The sequence below is a fragment of the Mchenga conophoros genome, linkage group LG9 (assembly GCF_057382185.1).
Source record: "Mchenga conophoros isolate Kocher_MC1m ecotype Shallow Benthic linkage group LG9, M_conophoros_male_GT1.1, whole genome shotgun sequence".
NCBI classification, from domain to species: domain Eukaryota; kingdom Metazoa; phylum Chordata; class Actinopteri; order Cichliformes; family Cichlidae; genus Mchenga; species Mchenga conophoros.
The window spans coordinates 23,089,644-23,109,218 of NC_140534.1; the positions used below are offsets into that span (position 1 = coordinate 23,089,644).

The 19,575-nt window shown below is 41.3% G+C and overlaps 2 protein-coding genes across 5 annotated transcripts in view; one reads left to right on the plus strand and one right to left on the minus strand.

Moving 5' to 3' along the window:
- Positions 1 to 493: 493 nt before the first annotated feature.
- On the plus strand, positions 494 to 9,862 carry shha (sonic hedgehog signaling molecule a). The gene is made up of 3 exons (XM_085287006.1): positions 494 to 1,142; positions 5,945 to 6,206; positions 7,950 to 9,862. Exons 1-3 carry the CDS (start codon positions 843 to 845, stop codon positions 8,633 to 8,635), a joined length of 1,248 nt encoding a protein of 415 aa, XP_085143132.1. The 5' UTR covers positions 494 to 842; the 3' UTR covers positions 8,636 to 9,862.
- A 4,475-nt stretch (positions 9,863 to 14,337) lies between these two features.
- rbm33a (RNA binding motif protein 33a) overlaps positions 14,338 to 19,575 on the minus strand; it is a 30,713-nt gene continuing 25,475 nt past the window's right edge. For 3 of the 4 annotated variants that reach the window (XM_085287010.1, XM_085287008.1, XM_085287007.1), the window contains 2 exons: positions 19,392 to 19,480; positions 14,338 to 19,240 (listed from right to left, as the gene is read on the minus strand). In XM_085287010.1, the coding sequence (XP_085143136.1) occupies positions 19,192 to 19,240; positions 19,392 to 19,480 (138 nt within the window). In that variant the 3' untranslated portion in view covers positions 14,338 to 19,191. The remainder of the gene's footprint in view (positions 19,241 to 19,391; positions 19,481 to 19,575) is intronic. The other variant, XM_085287009.1, reaches the window with a different exon arrangement.

Below are 19,575 nucleotides of genomic sequence, written 5' to 3' on the forward strand. Positions count from 1 at the left end.
ATAAGTTAAGAAGTGACCTTAGAGCAAATTTCGTGCGTACATTCGCGTTGGCACGCTGTTGTTGTTGAAAGGGACGCGAAGTTAGAGGCAAATTTCAATCTAATCTAATCTAATGAAATCTCTTATCTCACTGCACTGTAAGCAAACTATTCCATACTATTCGTGCGTTTATTCTGGTGGATATGGGGTGTCACAGCCAACTCATGCAGCCTTTGCGCACTGCACGTCCATGAGCAGTTTTATTCTCCTGGGAAACGCATTCTGCGCTCAAAGTTGTCCCACACAAATCAATTCACCAAACTACACTGCTTCAGATTTGAGAACCACTGTTCAAGTTCCCCTGTCTGTGCTTCACTTACTGTGAAACACTGGAAAACGGGAGGGTGGAAAAAAAAGACAGTTTATAATTGATGTTTTCCCATGGAGCAGCCCCTCCTCCTCGAAACAGAGGCTAACCCTCAGGTGGAAGAAATCTTTTAAGATTTTTGTGGGATAACATCAGGAGGGGTAGTCGACGCCAATGAAGTCCCTCCCCTATAGATCGGTGCTATAATACAAAGCAGTAAAAGCGGTAGGCACACACACAAGCGGCAGCAGCTCGACTAGAGATCCCGTGGCTTTTAATTCCCTCACTACTTTTTTTTAAACCCTCCTTCGATTTGCCCCGTTATTACCATTTATCCGAGGCGTTCATTTCCGCACCTGCCACACAGAGACCAAGCTAAGGCGAAGTAGAAGAGGAGACAAGGACACTGCGAGAGCCGGGAGAGGCAGACTGTAGAGATAGCAGCGGTGACCCGTTTGAGATCTTAAAGGACAAAAAAAAAAAAAAAAAAAAAAAAATGCTGCTCTGGACCAAAATCGCGTTGGTCGGTCTCATCTGCTTGTCCTTGGTATCCTCTGGGATGGGATGCGGACCGGGCAGGGGCTACGGCAGGAGAAGACATCCGAAGAAGCTGACACCTCTTGCGTACAAGCAGTTCATCCCCAACGTCGCGGAGAAGACCCTCGGGGCAAGCGGTAAATACGAAGGCAAGATCACAAGAAACTCCGAGCGATTTAAAGAACTGACTCCCAATTATAACACAGACATCATATTCAAGGATGAGGAGAACACCGGTGCTGACAGGCTAATGACTCAGGTAAGGAGACGGAATAACCTTTTATTTTAATTTTATTGTGATTTTTATTTTTTTGCCCCCACTGTCCATTTCCTAACGCACCATCACTGCGTACTGCAACAACTCCCTTGTCAGACTGATTGCGCACCTTAAGTGAAGTCTGTTTTACCCGCTGCTGAACTCTTCACACTGAGCCTTTTAACTTCACTGCAAAGGCAGATGCGCTTTATACACCAGCATGGGAGTTTCCAAAGGCTGCAGGCTTGAAGCGAATATAGAAATCCAGCTGGATAAGTGATGTGCAGGCGGACAGTCAGGACACTCGGCTTTCATGATTGTGACAGTGTATTTAAAATATTAATGTGCCCCTCTCCTCATATCTATATTTGTATCTATGGGAGGCTCGTTTTGTTGCCTTACAGGGGCACGTCCATGTTAGATTTCATGCAGACTTTCTGTGTTTGCTGCCTATTTCGGCTTTACGTTGCAGCTTGTTTAAGCGCCTTTTCTTTACCCCAGCCCTGGGGATGCGCATCGCTTTAACAGTCGGGCTTACTGAGGCATGGCGTAGCTCATTCAGACGTTTCCTTGCACAGCCTTCTGTAATTTAGCCTTTCGCGTGGCGTGCATCTGTGCATGAAAACTGACATTTCTTTGAGAGTGTCCAGGCCTTGGTAAATGGGTGGGACTCGGCCAATTACACGAGCAAGGCGCACAGGAGTGCTGGTGTGTTTTACAATACACCTGCACGAAGGATGGCGTCTGTTTTAAATATCTCATCCTCTTGCAGCCAGTCAGTTTAAAACCTTATACCCGGTTCAGTGCAGCTAAGAAGAGGCTCACATACATCGGAGACATGCCTTGATTTCTCTCCAGGCTGCAGGATGTCGCGTCTCTTCGGCATGACTTTTAGCACTTAGATGCTGGTGAATTATTAAAAAGCTCTTGGGTGATATTGGCTCAGTAATAATAAAATGAAGGTGGTGATGATGGTGCTGCTGGTGGTGATGAAGCAAGGCGCGCGCCGGTGTCCCTGAACCCGTGCCTAGCACCACGCATGAGGGCGAGCTCCAATAAAATATTCACAGTGCGTGCGTCGCTCAGCCCTCCCCACATCTCCTCTGCTATACACCTATAGGTTCTCATACGCAGGGATCGTGAAATTACAGTAGTGTGAGGATGTGATTACCAAGGCGAGGGGTTAGAGACCTAAACGGATTCTCCGTGGGGGTTTCCAGGTCTCTAGCAGGAACATAGTTTAATTTAACCATTATTTCGAGAATCTTTGAACTAAAGAAGCACCTGTCTTAATCCAAGCTTTTACTCTGAGTAAAAAGACCCGCATGCCTATAAGGATTTGCTTTTGCAGGTCAGCATCAAAACGAACAACGGTGGGAGGTGGAAGAGCTGATAAATTGTGATTACATGTGGCACCATACGCTTGTGCAGCGTGGCCTGTTGGGGGTTTCTTTTTGTTTGTTGGATTTATTTGGGTTTGTTCGTGATCCATTTCCCACTTGACTGTTTACAGAAAACACGGCGACCGACTCTAAGTGTGAAAATGTACACGAAAGAACTTTTAGGCGCCCCTCGCCGGGGCTTGAAACACAGTTTGAACTTAGAACCTTTGGTCAGCGGGAGGCCACAGTAAGTTAAAACAGGTGTGATTATCCTTTTTATATATGACACTGTAAAGCCACCAGATTGAAGCATGTGCACCCAAAGGAGAGTAAGTGTAGCTGCAAGCAACATAAGCATTATCACATGAGGATTTACACCGTGCCAAGGCTTTATGCATGAATCCAGAGGGTTTTTACGCACGGAGTTTTACGCATGAATGCCTTGAACTTCTTTCGTTATCTCGCGGTTTAGAAAATAGGTGTTGTATTCATAAATGAAACAAGGCACGTGTCTAGAGTAGCCCCGTTAGATATGTGCAATAAATGAATTAATCAGTCAATCAGTTTAGTGAGGTCTTGCCAAGATTATACACTCGAAGAAGCGCTTGAACAAGCACTCCTAACTAGTTTGACACAGCGCACTCCCAGAGAGCTGCCAACAAATACGCTTTAGAGACATTTACGAATAGATACACGAAGTGACGGGTCCTGACTTGATTAGGACCATCACCCGTTATTCCACGGCTTTTAGACTTATGCTCACCTGTCGCTGACCCTCGTGAATTCAACTTGTGTTAAGTGACATTCTACGCAGAAAAGTGGGACAAAATAAGACTCCAAAGGGATTTTTAAGGCAATAAAATGACTTAAAATTAAACAACAACAACTTTGATTTGCCCTCTTTAAACAAGTAAAACTGTAAGCCACATGTCAGGGGTTACTTTTTTTTACATTAGACCCAGTGCCAGACTTTTCATCTATTCTTCTCCCCCTCCAAGCGTAACAGTGTTAAGAGCCTGCAGTGCAAACGAGTTGGAAACGAGATGAGCTGGCGGCTTGTTTGCACTGACAGGTAGCTGATAAGTGTTTCCTCTAACCAAATCATTTGTGAAAAGATTAAGAGGCAGGCTGTTGAACAACTTTACCCCGAGCACAAAGCGCCGGTCCAAGGCGCCCTGCTGGGCTTCATGGTGGTTGAGCAGAATTTGGCTTGATTTGCGGCACACGACCTAATGAATTAATAAATAGGTTAAGCTTTACGGCTCTTGACTCCGACAGTCTCTCTCAGTATGCAGAAGGGTTTTTTAAGGAGGGTTTTTTTTTTTTAATTCAACACATTCTACAAGTGTGATATGCTCATAAAACAGCGACTGATATATATGACTTTGTTTTCTGTTATGCGAGCGGGTAGATTTGTGTGAACAATCCCCGATTGAAGACCTCAGACTGTCCCAACCGTGGCGTGGGGGTGGGAGGGCAGTGGGGTCTTCTTTGCCCCCAGTGCAATCCTGGGATATTTCACAAGTCTGTTAGTCAGCAGCCAAAACACCTCGACTTAAGAAGGCATGTCACGTTTCCAAGACTTTGCAGGAGAAGAGTAATGAAAGTTTCCCTCCGCCGCTGGACTGAAAAGACTCTTTGTGATGTTTTATTTGACATATTGGTTCGGCGTCCAGAATAGTTGTCTTGGAGAAGGCCAGGCATCTTCATTTAGAGCGCGGAGAGCTTAGGGTTCAACCAACTCCAGATATTTTAAGGAGGCAGCTGCTCTTGAAGATCATCTTCATATCATCTGGACATCAATTATTAATTTAAAGAAAACAAGCAACTGACAAAAGACTCCCTCATTCATCGCCTAATGCAGACTCGTGAATTCATACTGTATTAATGTTGTCTTTAATGCAACACTTCTGGATAGAAAAGGGTCACTGCTCGCACCTCTCCAAGACCAAAGACCCATATGTTATAGGCCAGTGAAGCGAATGCAGTGCCTTATCAATATTTCATCAGCAGCTTTCTTGCCCGAGATGTGCCCTCTGACGCTGCTGCTAACACTGAGAAATGCAAGCTCAGGATCAGAGACGCAGTTCAGCTCCAGTGTTTCACCTCAGCTGGGAGGAAACAGGGGAGTCAGGTGGGTGGGGGGATGGAGTTGTGCGAGAGGCCTCAGTTGGTCCAGTTTTAATCTTTAATTGATATTAACCCTTGTGTGGTGTTCATGCTTTTGTTACTCGGGCAACATTGGCGGATCTGGTTTAACAGATGTTTACTTTTCTCTGTTCTAAGCAATAAAATCCACACATATGGTCAATATGTGGAATTTGCCTCCGTCAGAGCGTGTTTATGAACTAAAGCGCTGCTCGTTTTTGTGAGAAAATATAATAAATATCTAAATATAAAAAAGTTGTTAATCATATGAGCCTATGTAACTCAACCTCGTTAAACAAACAGCCTGTTTGCATCAGCTTCTACACAACACATGGGGGGCACTTTTGCTGTGTGTGCACATGTGTTTCTTGCCCACAAACATTTCACCTCTTCTTTTTGTTGCTACTGGATCTAGAATAGATCGGGGAATGTCTCCTGATCGGTAATGAAAAGTCCAGCCAGTGTGTTGGTCCTGGCTGGACCACGTTGCCACATTGCCACGTGGGATGCTTCATTCCTTGGACGAGAAGGCCATTTAGTTTCACTTTTTCTCCACCTTGCTGTCTGCTGATGAGCTTCTCTTCACCCTCCTGTCTGCACTGTCCTCCCAATAAAGGCAAAAGTCCTCATGTACTAAAATCTCATCGTGTTCCAAATCCTCTCTTTCTCGACTAAAATCATAGATATAGATCGATAAGGAGCCTCCCTAGCAAAGCTGCTTATTAGTTGTGCTCCTCTGCGATTTGTAGTTGGGACAAAGGGCATAATGTGCGGGGATGAGGGAGCAGACAGGTGCAGGTTTAACAAAGTTGGAACTTTGTGCGGAAATAGCAAGAGCAGACAGAAAGAAAGAAAGAAAAAAACAAGCGCGCATAGCAACAGCAGGTCATGCAGGACGAGGAGGAGAGAGTGAAGTGACACCAGCACGACCCCACTTCTATGACCACATGAGTGTGGGGGCTACAGTGTGATGCTTTATATGTTCTTCGCAGAAAATGAACCGGAATCTGAGGTGGAAATGATGATAAAGCACACAGTTCTTCTGGCACAAAGGGTAATTGCTGAAATGTAATAAATCTGTCGGAAGGCTGATTAGGTGATCTAATATTTTATTTCTCTGACCGCTTATCAGCCCTTATTTCTCTCGTCAGCTAAGCTGTGTCAGTGCAACGCGTGATTTGAGTGATTTTCACTTCATAAAAGCTGATATTTGCGCACTGTGGTGGTGTTTCGGGCAGTTCCGGTGATGCATGGATTCATTTCTTGTTCCCACAGAGATGTAAAGACAAACTGAACTCGCTAGCCATCTCCGTGATGAACCAGTGGCCCGGAGTGAAGCTGCGGGTCACCGAGGGCTGGGACGAGGACGGACACCATTTAGAAGACTCTCTTCACTACGAGGGCAGAGCCGTGGACATCACCACTTCAGACAGAGACAAGAGCAAATACGGCACTCTGTCCAGGCTGGCGGTGGAAGCTGGATTTGACTGGGTCTACTATGAATCTAAGGCCCACATCCACTGCTCCGTGAAAGCAGGTATGGCTCCAAAGTAAAAAGAAAAACAGAACTGCGCTGATAATCTGCCATGCGCACCACTGGCTGTAGGACAACGGCGCGCATTTCCCATCAGGCGTGATTGCAATCGTTTGTAACAACAGGTGCAGCTCAGGGAAGCAGCAGTCCTGTTTTATCTTCTGGAAAAGTTTCACCCAAGACTAGATTGTATCAGCTGATTGTGATGGGAAAGTAAAATAGAGTCACAATAACACTTATCATGGGCTTACTGATCTGATGGTTATTGTAGACAAGTGTGACCACTGATCAATTCAATGATTTCAGTGATTAATCACAGAATCCTAGTGTTTGAGGGGTCATTTAAGTGCAGAGGTCAGATGTTTCAGATCTTTTCATTTGTTTTAACTGGATAGTTTTTATGAAACTGTAAATAGTCATTTCTCTGAGTGATGTATAGGCATTTCCCGGTTAAAGGCGTTATAAGCGTTTCTCGTTGCAGCTTATTTCTTGATCTTACACCGCCCCACACTGTCTCCTGGTGGGAACCGCTACCATAGTCTAACGAGGGTGCTCGGCGTGACCTAGAAATAGCACATTTTTCTCGCTCTCTGATAAAAATAAGTGCTGCAAGGTGAATTTGGTAATCGTTTTTAATTATATGTGAGAAAATCATAAAAATTTTCATTTCCGTTTGTTTGTTTGGTTTTTTGGGGTTTATCGAGGCTCATAATCGACCTAGGTCGTCACTACTGGACACCTATGACGCCCAGAAAATATTTCCTCACTTTGACTGATGAACCATGGTGCTTTTTCCTTCTTCTTTTTTTTTTTAAATTGATAAATCCCTTACTTATCATTCAGCACACACGTTTTGAGATCACAGTATGAGCTAGGCCGACGTGTCATTGGAGGTCATGCGACTTTACCAAAAGGATTTGGCTGAACAATGTTGAATTGGTTTGGGGTAAATCTGGTTTTCAGTTGTCACCTTATTTCATGCTCGGGAATCTTAAAAGAAGATTAAAAGCCCCAAATTCTGAGTAGGAAACCCTTTTTTCTCCCTCTGTGCAGGACAGTGTGATCCTAGAGACTGGTATGTGAAGAGTTCCACCAAGGCCAAAATTATTGTCATCAAGACTGACAACAAAGCAGGGAGAGGTGGTAGACAGGGAGAGGGGGGACATTGATGTTGCACAACAGAAAGCATTTAAGAGTCCGGGCCCTCATTTAAATTCAAATCTACAACTCGAGAGGCTTGGAAAAGTGGCTCCACTGGGTAAATAGTAGTTGTGAGTCGCCTATTTGTGTGAATTGTCACATAGAGGTTTCTGCACCTGAGTAAATATGGGAAGAGTAGCTGGGAAAGGCGTAAGTGTTCTTTACGGAGAGTAGCTCGATCCACAAGTTGATTTAGAATAACAATGCCTGCTCTTCATTGGGGTTTTTAATTAAGAATAGATGAGCCAGGGCTTTCAGTTTTCCCGTCTCAGACAACGTGGGCTAAGCTAATACGCATCTGGCATCAAGGAGCCGACATCATTATGCAAAATGCATATGGCCCACCGTGTTGTGTAGAGGCAGAAAAAATACAGATAAAGGTGGATTTTTCAGTCAATTTGAATTATTATGAATGGGCCTTTGAATGAGTTCTGGGCTGGAAATGTTCAAAGCGCATGTGATGTTTGTTTGCACGCGTTAAAAATTATTAATAAAAGTCTCGCAGTGAGAAAAACGACTTAATGTTTTTCTTGTTTCTTCTAACAGAAAATTCAGTGGCAGCAAAGTCAGGCGGCTGCTTCCCCGGATCCTCCACGGTCACTCTTCAGGATGGCACCAAGAAAGCAGTCAAAGATCTCAAAAGCGGCGACAGGGTCATGACAGCAGATGACGACGGAAATGTAATTTACACCGACTTCGTCATGTTTATAGACCGAGATTCGATGCTGAGGAGGATCTTCTATGTGATCGAAACCGACTCAGGCCAGAAAATAACCCTCACCGCCGCGCATCTCGTCTTCGTCAGCCGCAACAGCTCCAGCGAGGCGGAGAAGCGGATGTCTGCGATTTTCGCCAGTCAAGTCCAGCCTGGACAGAAAGTGTTCGTCTTTGACGCAGAGCGAAGTCGACTCGAGTCTGTGACCGTCAAACGGATTTACACGCAAAGTCACGAGGGTTCCTTTGCGCCCGTGACCTCACAGGGGACCATCGTGGTGGACCAGGTCCTTGCGTCCTGTTACGCAGTGATCGAAGACCACGACTTGGCACACTGGGCCCTGGCACCCGTCAGGCTCGCCCACTGGGTGTCCTCGTTCCTATTTAGCTCCCAGCCTCCAAGCAGTGTACAAAACGAAGGAGTGCACTGGTACTCCAAAATCCTTTATCAATTAGGGACATGGCTCTTGGACAGCCACTCGATCCATCCACTTGGAATGTCGGTATACCCAAGTTGAAACAGCTGCGACAGGAGCAGAACGAGACTTTAAATGTAGGACACACGAACTATACAGTAGATTAAAAATAATAATAATAATAATAATTAAAAAAGAGAAAGAGAGAAAGAAAAAAAGCGAACTGACAGACAGACGTGACATGACAAGGGCCCCAGCGGAGTTGGGATATTTATTTCAGTGACTTTTCCATGATGTGTCCCCCTTTCAAAGAATGAATGGAGCCTTAAAAAGTTTCTCTTTGAATAATTTATTCTCATGTGAACTCTGCTGCTGTCACATAAATGGATTCTGAAACTGTGTGAGCAGCAAATTGTGCATAATCTATTTTTGTAAATATCAAATGCAAAAAAAAAGAAAAATGAAGAAAAAAATTGAAAAATGGGAAAAAAAAAATCGGAAACAGAAAGAAGATCATGTAAAACGGAGCTGACTTTGACAGGCTGTAAGTTTCATATATATGTATATATGTATGTATGTATATATATATATATATATATGTGTGTGTGTGTGTATATATACATACATACATATATACATATATATGAAACTTACAGCCTGTCAAAGTATAATAATCAGCTGTATAACAATCAGCTGACTGTTATATTTTGGGGAGAGAGGAAAAAAAAACCCTCGCGGGGTTCCATAAATTATATTTTTATACACAGAATTGTAAATTAGATTTTGACAGATCGCTACCGAATCACATTTCGTTATTTGAAATAGTGTAAGATATGAAAATATATTTTAATTTAAATACAGTAGCTGGGAAAGTGTTGGAAAATCTTGTACTGCTTGGTTTATTAAGAATTTTATTATTTTGTAAACTGTTCGTTTCAGTTGTTGGAGAGGGACAGATATTCTGCCCCATGTCTGCATTCTCTGCTTTTTTATGTGTATGTGTTTCTTTTCTGTTTTCTTTTGAGAAAAAAATAATATCAAATGCAGATTCTGACAATTCAGTAACAGTTAAAGTAGTACTGAAACCGTTTCGTTAAATAAATTAATAAGTAACTCCTGTAAATGTACTAAAATCTTATTTTTCTTTTCATATTTTGTAATAGGGAAATAGTTTTATAGAAATGAACTGCAGGCTGATGCACAGTTTGAATAGACTATATATAGGCAGACCTACCAGTTAACTTTCATAACAGGGCGATGTGTCAAAAAATGTCTAGAATTTATTATTTATATGTTTATTATAAAATGAGATAAAGAACATTTTCAAACTTGGAGTTGTTATATGTCTTTTTCAAAAAACAGTGCCAGAGGAACCACACAGTAGTGGGAAGGACGGGGGCTTTTTGGCCATATTATTTGGACATTTACAACCAAATTATAATCTGGACTCAGTCAAGAGATATATCAATTGGCTTGGTTCACGCCCGCCCCTCGCCAAAAGAATCCCCACAGCCTATTGGATGTCTTACGCACAAAAAACCGGGGAGAATATTGCGCTTTGATCTACCTTTTGCATGCTTGCGAAATGTTGAAAGCCTATGTCAAATTTAACGAGGTCTGCCCTCCGCAAATAACTTCCAACGCGCAGACAAATTAAACAGAAGCGTCTTTGTTGGCCACAGGTCTGCCTCTCGGCGTCTGCTGGTTCAGGTCAGATCGCTCCATCCGACAGTAACTGACAGTCGGGGCTCATTATAAAGAAACGCTGCAGTCCCACTAGTCCACATTACAGCTTTGTTAGTCTTAACAAATCACTATAATCCTGCAGTATTTTCATAGACTTATAGTGCGCATGCAGCACTTAATAGTGAGCTCTCAGAGATGCGTTTTTGTCCTCTAGTGGAGCGCTTTGGCATCGGGCGGCACATCTTCTCAAATCGATTACAGCATTAGCTTTTTTGGAGATATCATCTTCAGTGATAGGGCGACACCTTGTGGTTAAATTAGACAATTGGACGTAATATTCTGCAGCTGGGTGTAAATACTTAACGTAAAACCTGAATGAAGTTCTGGAAAAGGGATTTTTATATAACCAACTCTAGTCAAAGTGTTTGTAAAGCTGGAAGCAAAATCAGACAGTCAAGCAGAAGAACAAAAGCAGTTCTGAAAATGTGAGACTATAAATTCAAATTTAAAAAAAAGAAGAAAAGCCCATGCACACAAAAAAAGATAAATGTTGGTGAATCACTCAGACCCATCAAAGGTAAAAGGGGCCTCTGAACCTGGGTTTCTGAACACTGTTGCAACATGAGCAGGAATTCCATTTTCGTCTCCCGCATTGTGTTGTGCTGTTGATATTGTGAGGTGGAAACTTCAGGGAGGGACAAAGCGGCCCATCTCTCCCGGCACTGTGACCTTGGGTCCCTGTCAGATACAAAAGCGTCGGTGCAGGGCAGCATTCCTCAGAGCAGGTAAACAGAGCCTCCTCTAATCCCTCTGGGGGCCCTCAGTCTGCTGGAGCTCAACGACGGCTTTTACAAATGTTGACATTTGCAAACATGAACAGTCTGGCATTCTGCAAAAACAAAACTCCCCCGTTTCTAAGAGAGTTCTGCAAACGACAGAGCTCGTCCTCTCTGCAGGCAGCTTTTGCTTCGCGGCAGCAGCCTGCAGAGTGCTCAATGTGGAAGTGGCAAGTTAGAGGGAAGCAGAAATCCACAAGGCCTTAATTGAGAGATGTCCCTTTATTCCTACTAACGTAGTATTAATAGAGCAAAGAAGAAAGCAGAACTTTTTGTGACAGGCCAGCATGGATAGATGGATGGATACAGGCCTGCAGAGATGGGAGAGTATGCACCCATTACTTTGGTTAAAAATGGCAATTGTGGTTTTCCAACTAAACTATTTAATTTGAATAAACTGATACTGGTTTATGGTTTAAGGTGAACACACCACAACAAGTTTTCCACTTCAGAATCACAGCTACATAATTACACCTTTTGGCCCCTTTTTCTACACTCTGTACTCTGATATTTGGCCGAGCTGAGCAGCATCAAGTTTCTGATTGTTCGAGGAACACAAAATCCACCCAGAGTGATGCTGCCTGTATTAAAACCCTGAACTTTGCTGCAAGGTAACAGTGCTAAGCATTCGTCCCTCATACTTATAGAAAGCATACCCTACCAGTAACAAGGGTTTACAAATGAGCACTACTTAACTTTAAGACAAGTAAGAGTACAAAATAGTTCTTTAGCTGGGACTCATTCTGCTTCATCTATTTCTACTCAAAGTTACACAAGGCTAAATGACAGAAAGGTCACCAAGAAGTTTATTTCACACCTGTTTCTGGTATCAAATGTGACATTTTCAATTTACATAAAATACTGAATATCTTGAATCATTTTCAAAATATAAGACATAAAGAACAGACCAAATGCAGTTGTTGTTGTGGTTTTTTTAATAATCCAGCAGACAACACGATCCCTTCTTCTGACTCGTGTGATCGGGATGAAAACACACCAATCAATCATTATTTGTAGCGTCAAACCATCCGAGATGATGGCACCAGGTTAAAAAATAAATAAATAAAATATATAACAGCGATGAAGCTGGAAGGAGCTTCTGGTGAAGTGAAAGCCGTGAAGCAACTTGCTTTAGAGTTATGTGTCTCCTCAGTGAACCCGGCTGTCGTCAGATGGAAACCTCCATCCACTGGACTAGCAAACAGTGGTAATCCAGGCAGGCCCCCCTGCTCCTGCTTGGTACAGAAGTCTTAAGTTCAGAGAACAGATGAGATATGTTCGAATGCACGTACAGCAAGTTGGAACAACAGCAATGACTGGAAAAGCAGAATATTCTCTGGAAGAGAAGGCTGTGGCTCAGGAGGTAGAGCGGGTCGTCCACCAATCAAAAGGTCGGCTAATAGATTCTTCTGCTACTCCAGTCTGCACTCTGTCCCCTAGATGGCTCTTAAAGCATAAATAGCTCTGTGACTTCTTCAAATGTAATAAAACACAGATATTACATGCATTACGTGAGAAGCCTTTAAACCAAGATTATCAACCTCATTTTACGTTGTGGGCCACATGCAACCCACTTTGATCTTAAGTGGGCCGGACAGGTGAAACCCCTTTTTGTCAGTGTAAAGTTTTCCTACACATCTCAAAATGCAGAGATAACTTAATTTTTTTTTAAAATTAGTGTAGTATGTCCCAGTTTTTCTACATGATCAAAAAATTCAGTTAAAATAAAGTTAAAAGTCCAAACTCTACTCCCTACTTCATCTTTTCTAAAAACCATCCGGTCGGCCGGATTGGTCGTCCTGGCTGATTTTGGACACTGGGCCTTATGTTTGACACCCCTGATTTCTACGTGTTTAAACTTGTGGTTGTAAAGTCAAAGTATGACAAGTTAGTGGCTCTCAGAGTGACTGGAACTGTCTTAATAAGACTATAACTGAAAAGAAAATCAGTCAAGTTGTCAGACAAGAGAGGTTAGAAATCTTTGAAACAAACCGGAACAATCAGAGGTCAAAGCAGACTCACAAATGCTGCACGGACTGTTAGATAGGTTAACTGTATGTCCGACGAGGGAAGAGGGAATCTAGAGTCAAAGGGCGGGACCAGATGGTTTTCATGTTGATCTGCATTAAAACATCTTTGATATTTAAATTATCAAATGAAATAAATTGTTTCTAAATGCTTTTTAAAATTAGAGCCTTCCATATTTCATGAGTGTTGCCCTGTTTTTAACCAGGCAAAAATCTGAGGCCAACAAATTTCCAATTTGTTCCAAATTTGTTAAATTCATCTTCGTCCACTTTTCCACTTCGGGGTCGGTCAGCTGTCGTAAGGCAAAAGGCAGCGTACACACTGGACAGGTCGCCACTATCACAGAGCTAACACACACAGTGAGCCGAACACACTCTCGTCCAGTTTAGAATTCCCAATTAAAGTATAAACCCATGAGAGAAAAAGTCTGTAGAAATAACTACAGTGATTTTGGTTGCTTTATTTTTTTCTTCCTGAAGGCCAAAATATGCCGGTCCTAACTCAACGGTCTCATTTATCTAGGACAAGGATTACACTAGCTCGTGACACTGGTTACCAAATTTGAGATACAGGACTTCAACCTTTAGGCCAGGGGAAGTCCTGCAGTGGCAAAAAGCTCAAAACTGAACTGGGTGGAGGTTAGGAATGATGAAATGTTAGGCACTGGACAAGAAAAAAGATGTCCAGAAAGGTCAAAGATGGAATTCTATGCTGTGAAACATGAATGAACTAAGGAAAATAGCTTTTTAAGTATCTTTGTATTTTAGCTCTAATTAAGAAAATTTGTTCTGTTAAAGTAAAAATTACAAAAAAAAAGAAGCTGAACTGGAAATAAAACATGTAATTGCTTATATAGAAACTTTTTGCAGCAAACATTTCAATGTTTTACGTCACCAGGTAAGGTTGAGGAAAGCTTCAGATGATTACATCAGCTACTTTTAGTACATAAACTTCCCAACTTGCATTTGTTTGACATATGACGAACAATGAGTCAAATTAATAAAAATAATGTAATAATTAAAAAAAACAAAAAAACAATGGTGCCTATAAATAACATTTATTATGAAGATGAATGACTCTCCAATCTTCAAAGTTCAGAAGAATAAAGAAAAGATATATAATATTGAAAACATTAAAATTTATTTTGTCTTGATTAGCTTCGATTCACTTCTAGCTACAGAAACCTTTATTCATTTTGATTGAAGTTTTGAGCAAAAAAAAAGCCAAAACAATAAAAACACAGAAATATTAAAGTGCATCAAAAACTTTTATTTTTCATGAGTTTGAGGTATAAAGAATAGAAACTTAAATGTACTTAAAAAATGAAGTATCTTTAAAAGTCTTCATGTCATAGTAGAAAAATCCAGTTTTTACAGCATCAGAACAAATTGCACAATCATTTCAGAATAATTCAAACACAACATGATTCCTTCTTATGACACAAGTGTGAAAAACACAGAGATGTCTTCAAAGTTTGCTTTTTGTTTTGGTCAGAACCCAACGGGCTGGGTTTACAGTCATTTGGTGCACCATACAGTTCGAGATGACGAAACCAGTGCAGTGTCTTTGTGTTAAAACTCCAACCAAACAGTGAGTGTCAAGAAGCTGGAATGACCTTTGGTGCAGTGAAAGCCATGAAGCAGCTTGCTTTAGAGGTTTATGTGTCTGCTCAGTGAACCCGGCTGTCGTCACACAGATGGAAACCTCCATCCACTGGGCTAACAAACAATGGTAATCCGGGCAGGCCACCCTGCTTGATACAGAAGTTTTAAGTTCATTGAAGAACAGCAGCGGGAAGGAAAAGACAAGATATGGTCAAGTTGAAAGAACAGTGACAGCAGGAAAAGCGGTTAGGAAAAAGGCGACAGGCCCGATAACCTGAACGCACCAACAACTGTCGAGTGAGGGAAATGAAATCTTCATCTCGGGGCCGGAGATGGCGAGGCTGTGAAAGAACGTGAAGTGTTAAGCGAATGAGTTAAGGCAGTATCATGGTTTAAGCTGGTCAATGGCTCCTCTTACTGGCACGCTGTTAAAATAAAGTAAAAGTATGCGTTAGTTACAGATGTCTCTCTGTTGTACTCACACCTGAGATGGCTAGCGGTCACGTCAGGTGAATCAAATCTCAACTGCACCATCGTGCCACCAAGTGTGATCAAACAAAGAGCACCACAAGAGCAAGTGTGGGACCACACCAGAGGTGTTTCATGCTTTTACTCAACCTCTTAGTTAATGACTGAATCAGTCACAGGTCATTTAACACTTTTTTAGTTTTCCTGTTAAAAGGCAGTTTTTGCCCTCCACTGTCACCAAGTGCTCGCTCATAGGGGGTCGTCTGATTGTTGGGCTTTTCTCTGCATCGCTGTAGGGTCTTTACCTTAGAATATAAAGCGCCTTAAGCAAACTGTTGTAGTGAATTGGAAGTCTACAAATAAAACTGAACTGAAATTAACTGTAAAAAATAAAAAAGATCCTTGAAGAATTCCCTGCTCAGAAAACAGGTTGATTATTTTTCTAGCAGAACAACAAAGGCTTTGAGAAACTGGGTGAGGTTATATGATGTTAAATGACCTGATAGGTTTCTGGGAAAAGGCCTCAGATGATTACATTAGCAATATAAACAGGGGATACTTTTAGCAGATTAATATAAACAGCCTGCTTAATTTCAGGTCACTCGCAAATGCACTTTGTTGATTGACTAAAACATGTTAAACCTTTGGTATGGCCTCTTAAATGTGCTTTTAAAAAATGGATTTGTCACTCTGCTCCATGGTAGAGGATTTGATCTGAAGAAAAAGACAGAATTCAGTGAGTAATTCAGCGACTCTGCACCTTAAATGTACCTGTTAAAAAAAAGTTACAAGTTAGTGCTGTGCAAAACTCAACCTTTGACCCAAATATGCGAAATATTCTCCCTATAATCATCAGCAGCCTTTATGGAGGTTTCTTATGCAAGCATAAGAAAGCTGCATTCACAACTGACAGGCAAGCCCTTCTATGTTAAATACCTACTACAACCATATGAGGTGGCATGTTTGGAAAAACATGCTGTAACTTAAATAAGCCTTTTTTCCCCCCAATTAAAATTAATCACTTTTAAAAATTCACAGTACACGTCTGTATGAAATTCTTCACATTAAGGTACAGATAAGATTCAATATGAATCTGTTCTGGTATTAAAAGACCTGACGTCTTATAACAATATCACTACGACCTGGCATTGCCGTTACTCTTTCAAATCCACAGGATTTAGCGTAGCACTAAAACTCGAGCGAGTAACCCACAACATGAAAGACAATAAATACATAACCGTCAATACACAGAAAAAGCTAAAAAATGTCAAACAAAAAAAGAATAAAACATAAATAAACCAGATTTCTGCAACATACAAAAAAATAAATAAAACAATAAATAATTTTTTAAAAAAACGCCACAACTTCACTGTTTATATGAAGAAGAGGAAATTTGTGGGATCGAATACTTTGGGTACTTGCTGAGAATGTACTGGTGGCTTATTTTAAACCTTTATGGATTATTAGTAACTTCAAGTAACATAAGGGAAATACCACTAAATTTGTGATGTGATTCAACACATGCAGACAGGACAGAGAAGCCAATTAGTACACATTTCTCAAACCACAAAATCAGGGAGGTTAATCTGTAGCGCCACCTAGAGGCACAGCTGGGAACAGACTTTCAGACAGATTAAAAGAATAAAATAAAAGTGGTGACCTTTTTTTTTTGGCATAAAACTCGTACCTTTTCCCTACCAGCCGAGTAGCAATGCTTCTCATTTTATGGAGCTGCACATTCAGATGACCTCAATGCTAAATTTTCAGGCCAAAATTTCTCATTTAAGGAAATAAATTCAGTGATATTCCCCTTCAACTTTGAGGTAGTATCTCTTGCCATAATACTGCTCATTTTTTGTTTTGTTTTTTTTTGCGTCTATAAACCTACAAAATCAAAAATTACTTAAAAAAGTGGTTCATCCCAAGAAAATACGCAAGTTTCCAAACGCATTTACGTCATATGTTGCATAGTTAAAACCCCCAAACTTACAGAATACGTTAAAAAGTACAAACGAGTAGAAAGTGTGGCACAGAAGATGAAAACTACGTTATCATAAAGGCACATAACACATGGACATCACACACAACCACACGTCTTTGGGCTAAAGTTCAAGTGGCTTCACATACCTGCATGTTCACGGTATATTGGCCATATTTTTATTTACACTTTTGTTTTTGGTTATTTGTTCGTTTTTTTTCTTTTCACCTTAAACTTTTTGTCAAATGTATTGTTTAACACAAATGTGGTCCAGTCATTCCTCGTTTGAAAATACAAACAAAATACTTGTAAAAATGACATATCTGGACACGTCAGCATATCCTTTACATATAAAAGTTGTTTCTCCTGATACAACGTGAGTGAACTCAAAAAAATTTAACGAGTTAAATATCGAGTGAAAGCCTGACTTATGCACATGATCACTACGCGGGTAATGGTTGCCCCCTCTCGTTGTTCTGTCTCGTCCCTTTGAATAATGTATATAAAACAATTTCAGTCTTCGATGTGAAAAAACGTCTGCATTTAAACTTTTAACACATTTTTACAACTACAATACACAAACAGTTTTGTGATGAGGAGAAAAAAATCTGAATAACAAAAAAAATTTAAAATGTGACGAGCTAGTAAGTGATGCCTTGGAAAAAAATGTGTAAAACTGACAAAAGAGAAATTAGTGTATTTAGAAAATGTATCTCTCTACAGTCTCCAGGGCAAATTATTAAGGTGAATTTTGTTTATATTTCCTCCTCTTTTATCCAATCTGACCGCTCTGCGTGAAGGAAAAACAGTCTGCTGTGCAGCTTACTGATCAATAAGCTGATAGTCACTCAAATTTGGGTAAATATTTCCAAACTTATTCCAATTCCAGAGGAGAGTAAGGAATGTATCCTCGAGGAACTTCACAGAAATGTCTGTTTATCCTGCAGAGAACTGGAAACAGTTCTTTTCCATCTACCAACAATGTCAAATACCCTGCCAAGCTCATTAAAAAGAAAGAAAGAAAACTCAAAAAACATGTCTACATACTCACAGCCCCAAAGCACACTCGGCACAACCTAAATCTAACTACTACATAATCAGACATCCAACTAAAATGCAGGTCAAACAAGGCATGAAAGGTTCATCCACAATGTTTTCTAGTTAACAGTTAAAAGCTGAGTAATAACCAACTAACTTAAACGAGAGAGAGAGAGAGAGAGAGATAGAAAGGACTTAGTAAGCAACAATAAAACTGAAAAACAGGAGAAATCAACTCATCAGTGCCCACATTTACAATTCTTTAAACCACAGGGAATTTAGCAAAAAAATAATCACAGCCTATCCCAGCTGGGTTTTGGTCACTGCTATGACATCTTGAATCATCACAACCAGGACACCTCTCCGCCTATATGCAGGAACCCCACTAGGTAGTGCCATAGACCAAAAAACAGACTTCACAGCTACCCGAATGCAGGGCTACGAGAGAAAGACTGAAACACCAATAGTGATAAAATACTGCCATCTACAGACAGGGGAGACCCACTACATGAACAGGCTGACCGCATCCCACCACAACAAGTCCCCCTATATGAGCACCACACCACTAATAACATAAAAAATTCTATTAAGTGGTCACGTTAGAATCACAGCGTTCAAGTGTCATTTGTCACGAAGGATTTCACTAAAGAGGGGAGCAACCATTATCCCATGATGAGCTCTACTTATAGTGTCCATGTCAGATGCAAAATAAACATTAATCACAAACTACATTGAAATAGCAGAAGGTATCCAGTATCTCTCCAGTGCCATTTTCACAACTGCAGACACTTGGTAGAAAAAGTCAAACACAGGCATGCTCTCAGCTAAATGTCTTTGTGTTCACTGTCCCAGCTCGATGGGAGACGACTTGATGAATGATGTGCAGAGGCGTTGAATGTTAGTGACCCCCAAAAGAAATGGAGAAGTATCTGTAGACCAGGTTGGAGCTGTGCAGGAGACCCTCCGGCGTTGGGAGAGAGCGACTTCTTGCAAAAGGACCCGCTGGCTTTATAACGCTCCTCATCCGTCAATCAGCGACACATCAATGTGGGACAAATCAATCATGTGCCTGTGTGATAATTGTGATAACAATGTTTGAGCCACTGTGGATGGAGATACCTATGACACTGTACAGCAGCTAAACTGGAAAATATAAAAAGGTCTACTGGAGTATGTCTGACATGTTTACAAAGATAAAAGGAAGGAGCTGTGTTCAGTACCTGTGGAAGCTCATTTGGAAACTTGCTGCATGTTGGGGACTGGAAAATGTAGCAAATGCTTTCCTCTGCTGGGGCACCATTTTGAAAGTCTGCAAGTGGATAAAAATGGGGGGGAAAGGCCCAACTAAATAGAAGTGCATACTCCTTTCCTCCGCAAGGGGGAGCGGGGGTGGTAACAAGAAAG